The following is a 6,551-nucleotide window of genomic DNA, read 5'->3' on the forward strand; positions in this document are numbered from 1 at the left end:
TTAAACAACAGAGCAATCACAAATCAATGATTCAATGCAACAATAATGACTAATTGTTTTCCTACATGCGAAATGGTCACAATTGTACACATCACTCAGTAGTTCAAACTTGTCGATATCTATCGATTTATCTATTATTTATTTATTTATTTATTTATTTTGTTTGTTTGTTTGTTTGTTTGTTTGTTTGTTTGTTTGTTTGTTTGTTTGTTTATTTGTTTCCGTAAACATAACTAACTAAGCCTGACCGTGCTATAACTTGAAATACAATGTTCATTCGTATTAACAAAAATGTTCTATAAATATTTGTAATAGTCACACTGTCACCATCGTCTATGTCTCAATGCAGTTGCAAGAAATTCGTAGAATTTTCCAGCAATCAAAATATCAGTTTGAAATACCAGCATCTATATATAATTGTCCAAACCATCGTCCATCATAGGACACGCCCTCTAGTGACAGACAAAGTAACCTCGTCACACAGAGTAAAGATGAGAGTTGCCAGGATTTGTACAGTAAAAACAAAAACAAACGTACTAACTTAGAGTAGAGTTAGCTGATTTGACGTTGGTGACTTGTCTTTGAGTATGCCTTACGAACTAAATGTGTACTTTAATATTGGATAAAGAACTAGGTGATTTCGCAGGTGAAGGAAGTCATAAACTGGGGAGGGGGACTATGACTAGTCGACCAGCACTCATAGGATGTGATCGTGAAACTGTTGACATTAGACCAGGACTCGTAGGACGTGCAACTGTTGAGATTATAGACCAAGACTTGTAGGACGTCAAACTGTTGACACTAGACCAGGACTCGTAGGACGTGAAACTGTTGACACTAGACCAAGACTCGTAGGACGTCAAACTCAGGTTGACACTAGACCAGGACTCGTAGGACGTGAAACTGTTGACATTAGACCAGGACTCGTAGGACGTGAAACTGTTGACACTAGACCAGGACTCGTAGGACGTGAAACTGTTGACATTAGACCAAGACTCGTAGGACGTCAAACTGTTGACACTAGACCAGGACTCGTAGGACGTGAAACTGTTGACATTAGACCAGGACTCGTAGGACGTGAAACTGTTGACACTAGACCAGGACCCGTAGGACGTGATTTGATTTGATTTGATTCGATTCGATTTATTTCAGCACAATGAAATAAACATTCAGTATACAGTTATACAGAAAACAGTTACAACAAACAAAATAAACGTTATTGTGCTGGGATAACACAGAAAAGTTAAAAACTTATTTCCACTGTGGTCCCACATAGAATAGACAAACTCAACTTTACCAAAATACAGATTAAACTCACATGAGACAAAACAACAATCAGTAAAAAAGGAAGTCATCATTTACACATCGATCCATTAAATCATAAATGTATCATTTCAACCTTTTCTTAAAAAGAGTACTAGAAGTTATGCTCTGTACATTACTTTGTACTTTGTTCCATTGCACACTGGCTGTATAAACAAAACTATTCTGATAAAACCGAGTCCGGTCTGGAATAAAAATAGAATAGGGGCCGGATCTAGTTCTATATACATGACTTTTAAAAACAAATGGATCGGATAGATGCTTCGGTACCAATCCTGTTCTAACTCTATGTACATGGTTGAGCTTAATATATTATGAAACCCTGTGGCCGACGGGGAGCCATCCCAATTCTTTGAAATGAGTTGGTTCAATATGAGTCCGCGGTGGCATATCCAGGACAAATCGAATAACCTTATTTTGAGAAGTTTGAAGTTTGTGTTTGCTTTTCATATAGTCAAGGCACTATACCAATATGAGCTGGCATAATCAAAATGGCATTGAACTAGACAATTAGCGAGTAGTTTTCTGATATTGGTATCTAAGAATTTCTCATTGCGATATAAAAACTTCAGACGAGAGTGTGATTTTTTAACAACCTTGGCTGCCATAGTTTCACCTGACAATGATTGGTCCAAGTCAGCTCCAAGGTATTGAACACATTGTCTGGCAGCGATATCAACACCGCCACACGAAACTTGCATCTCCGAACATTGTTTTAGTTTTCGATTGGAGCCAAACAAGATGGATTTCGTTTTACCGAGATGCAAAGATAATTTATTATCAATTAACCACTCATTTAGATGTTCTAACTCCGTGCTAAGCTTCGCTTGGATCTGTTCAACATCTGTGCCAGACACCAAAAGAGCGGAATCATCTGCATATAAGAGTAATTTTAATGTCACTGCTGATTTCATGTCATTTACATATATCGAGAAAAGCAAGGGCCTTAATATAGAGCCCTGTGGAACACCACAATTTATTGGAGTGTGGTTAGATAGGATTCCATTCACGTTTACGGCCTGAGTTCTACCAGACAGATATGACTTGAACCATTGCATTGACTGTTTGCTCACGCCACAGGCACCGAGCTTTTCCAACAGTATCGCATGGTTAACTGTATCAAAAGCTTTCTGAAGATCTATCAAAACCATACCGGTCAATTCCCCTTTGTCCATGTTTGACCTGATACAGTCAGTGAGGTGGATTAGACAGGTGTCTGTAGAATACCCAGGATGAAAACCAGATTGAAATATATATAAAAGGTCATTCTGTTGAAGATACTGTTCAAATGGATTGTAAATTACTCTTTCTAATGTCTTGGATATCACACTCAAAATTGACAGTGGTCTATAATTGCCTTCTAAGGTCTTATCTCCCTTTTTGTACAATGGTACCACTCTAGCACGTTTTAGTTCTGATGGCACTTCTCCATGGTGAATGGAAAGGTTTATAATATAAGTAAGAGGGGCATTAATTTGTTGGGCTCCTTCGATGACAAACCTAGCAGGAAGGCCATGTATGCCAGTGGCTTTGTCCTTGCCGATTTGACCAATAATATCGATAATTACCGACTTATCAACAGCAGATAACCCAAAAGAGTTCTGAGATACATTTTGTTTTGAGTAGAATTCGTGCACATGTTTACGACCAAAACGACCTTTACTTAGAGGTAACTTGTTCACTAATGAAGATGCTATGGTTGGAAAGAAATCATTAAATTTCTGGGCCACCTTTGAACTATCGAAGCTGATGTCATCGCCAAAGCCCAAGCCAATGTTTGAACTAGACGAACCTGTTTTTCTAGAAGGTGTTTCCAAACTTCGTAAAGTTTTCCACAGTTCTTTAGGAGAATTAATGTACTCCTTTATCTTAGACTTATAGTAGTCTGCTTTAGCCCTGGTCACCTTTTCACAAATTTTGTTTCTCAGTCGTTTAAATTCTTTGTACAATCATTCCCCACCCAGTTTTCTAAATAGAGAAAGTTTAATTTCTTATCTCTTAGTTTGATATCCTCTAAAATGTCTGAATCTATCCACTGTTCCGACCTTTGTTTGATTCTAACCTCCTTTACTGGAGCAAACTTGTCTACTACTGATATGAAAGTTGTCCTAAATATTTCCCAAGCTTTATCGACTTTGTCACAGTTGATGACATTAAACCAGTCGGTACATCTGAGGGCGTTCTAGAATGAGTTAATGTCAAAGTGTTTCATTGATCGAATCTTTACAGTTCTATGCTGTCCTATTTGTCTACGACCAACTTTCCTAGTACAGAAAGTAATCAAGTGGTCACCAATACCCACTGGCAATACACCAGACTGATATATGTTTTCCTCATCAGACACAAAAATGATATCAATTATCGAATTACTGGTATCAGTGATTCTTGTTGAGTCATTAATTATTTGAGAAAGATCAGTCGCAGTGCAGAATGATTGTAATCTGTTGAGAAGGTTGTTGGGCATTGCTGGTGGAGATACATTACAGTTAAAGTCACCTATAATGATGGCCTCATGTCCCACTATTTGGTCAGATTTGAAACACAGCTTCTCCAAGGAGTTGAGTGTCCACAACTAGGTGGACGATAGCACGTACCCAATAAAATTGGTTTTACTTTCGGCAGCAGTATGTCCACCAATACTGATTGATTTTCATCATGAATGTCAGGCCGGGGATTGAAAGCAATGAAACTGTTGACACTCGACCAGGACTTGTAGGACGTGAAACAGTTGACACTCAATCCAATAGGATAGACTGTAATCAGTCCTATATTACGACTGTGAAAACCAAGCTATCGGCTAAGATAAACACAAACTAAAACTCCCGGGCTAAAACTACTGTTACGGTAGAAACCAGGCTATCGGCTAATGATAAACACAAACTAAAACTGTTTTTACAACATTGGAAACCAAGCTATCGGCTAACTAAAATATACACAAACTAAAAGTATTGTTACAACATGTTGATATAAGCTAATGACTGTATATTGTTTTTACTCACAATAGGGTGGTGTTTGTGATTACTTTCCACTTGTAGTGTTTGCACTGTTTTTATTACTTTCCATGATATTTTGGTCCACTTCTAGTGTTTGCACTGTTTTTATTACTTTCCATGATATTTTGGTCCACTTCTAGTGTTTGCACTGTTTCGATTACAGAATCATGATTATGCTTGCACAAGAGAAACACTGATATCACTTTTGTTATCATCCACATCGAACACAAGCCTTGTGTTTCCGTAGTTTCCGCAGTAAATATGTTTGTTTTCTCCTCCATCTGTTGTGGAGAGTCCTACACATACTTTATCTTACTGTATCACCGATACCATCCTACTTTATACAGACATACAATGTGTTTCAGACATGACGCCTACTTACGTCCTCTACTTGCATCATTCCTAACATGTCTTCTTCCGATCCGGCAGGTAAACTAGAGAGGGCGGCATTGTCCATGACGATATGTGCCCTTACTTTAGCAAAGTCGGCTTTCCAACGAGACGGTCTCTTTCTTGTCTGATCTTGAGTAGGTTCTGAAATAAATCAAATTGTTCCGTAAATGAGAGCCATAGAGTGATTGGGTGAAAATTATTACCTTCTTTTCTGAAGTGTTACAATTATTTCTTTAACCACAAAAGCACTCACTTTTGTCGAAAAGTGTTGTTACAATCTTTGTTTTCAACAAAACCCGGTCGTAAATGACAGATTAGGACAAACCAAAAACAATTACTTACAAATCAATGGCTACAATCTCTTATTTAGTTAATAAAAAAGAGAGAGAATTATATACCGTTGAAAGAGAGAAAAGTAGCAAGGGAAAGACGAAAAAAAGTTTTATATCACCACAAAACTAAATGAGTCAATTGATCAATATCACACACAAAATAAGTTTTATTTCACAATCATTCATTCAAATTAATCACATATTCGATCAACCAATTACATGTTTGCTGCTCCCTGTAGCTAAACCATAACTGAGTTGGCTATCGTATAACATAATACTGTTTTCCTAAATCTGTTTGTCTTCTTCCCAATCAATCAGTTTTGGTATCTATCGAACAAAACATTGTCTCATGATTCTATCACTATTTCTTCACTGTTTGTGTTCATCAGAATTGTATGCATGTCTATAAATATAATATCTTTATTTGGTTGGTTCAAATATGCTATAAGCTTATTGGTGATTATCTGGTTATCAATTGAATTACTATATTGTACATTTTAAATCTATTCGAAACGAAGACATTCTATGGTCAAAAATTAACTACTAAGTCTAATATCATTTTTTTATCTCTGTCCTTATTCATAGTTTTTTTGTCTTTGTGTTTAATTTCTCTAGAAATGAAAAAAAAAACCGTGTCATTTCCTGCCACAACGTCCCAGCAGTGCACCAAGACTTTGTTTGCTACCTCTGTCCCCACTTTTTCGAGGTTTATGAACATTCATGAGCACTGAGTGAAAAAACCGCTCTGGGTCAGTTCGTCAAGGTAATTTCTGTTTTTGCCAGTTATATATACATGTACCGTGATGTAGCACTAAATAACATACCGTGATGTAGCACTAAATAACATACCGTGATGTAGCACTAAATAACATACCGTGATGTAAGACTAAATAACATACCGTGATGTAGGACTAAATAACATACCAAGATGTAGCACTAAATAACATACCGTGATGTAGGACTAAATAACATACCGTGATGTAGCACTAAATAACATACCGTGATGTAGCACTAAATAACATACCGTGATGTAGCACTAAATAACATACCGTGATGTAGCACTAAATAACATACTGTGATGTAGCACTAAATAACATACCGTGATGTAGCGCTAAATAACATACCGTGATGTAGCACTAAATAACATACTGTGATGTAGCACTAAATAACATACCGTGATGTAGCACTGAATAACATACCGTGATGTAGGACTAAATAACATACCGTGATGTAAGACTAAATAACATACCGTGATGTAGCACTAAATAACATACCGTGATGTAGGACTAAATAACATACCGTGATGTAGCACTAAATAACATACCGTGATGTAGCACTAAATAACATACTGTGATGTAGCACTAAATAACATACCGTGATGTAGCGCTAAATAACATACCGTGATGTAGCACTAAATAACATACTGTGATGTAGCACTAAATAACATACCGTGATGTAGCACTAAATAACATACCGTGATGTAAGACTAAATAACATACCGTGATGTAGC

The 6,551-nt window shown here is 36.9% G+C and overlaps 1 protein-coding gene across 1 annotated transcript in view; it reads right to left on the reverse strand.

The window, feature by feature from the left end:
- Window positions 1–330, reverse strand: part of LOC144445416 (transient receptor potential cation channel subfamily A member 1-like) — an 8,520-nt gene extending 8,190 nt beyond the window's left edge. Inside the window, exon 1 of the mRNA XM_078134955.1 lies at window positions 322–330. Within this exon, the coding sequence (XP_077991081.1) occupies window positions 322–330 (9 nt within the window). The remainder of the gene's footprint in view (window positions 1–321) is intronic.
- Window positions 331–6,551: the final 6,221 nt, after the last annotated feature.

This window comes from Glandiceps talaboti, chromosome 14 (assembly GCF_964340395.1).
Source record: "Glandiceps talaboti chromosome 14, keGlaTala1.1, whole genome shotgun sequence".
NCBI classification, from domain to species: Eukaryota; Metazoa; Hemichordata; class Enteropneusta; family Spengelidae; genus Glandiceps; species Glandiceps talaboti.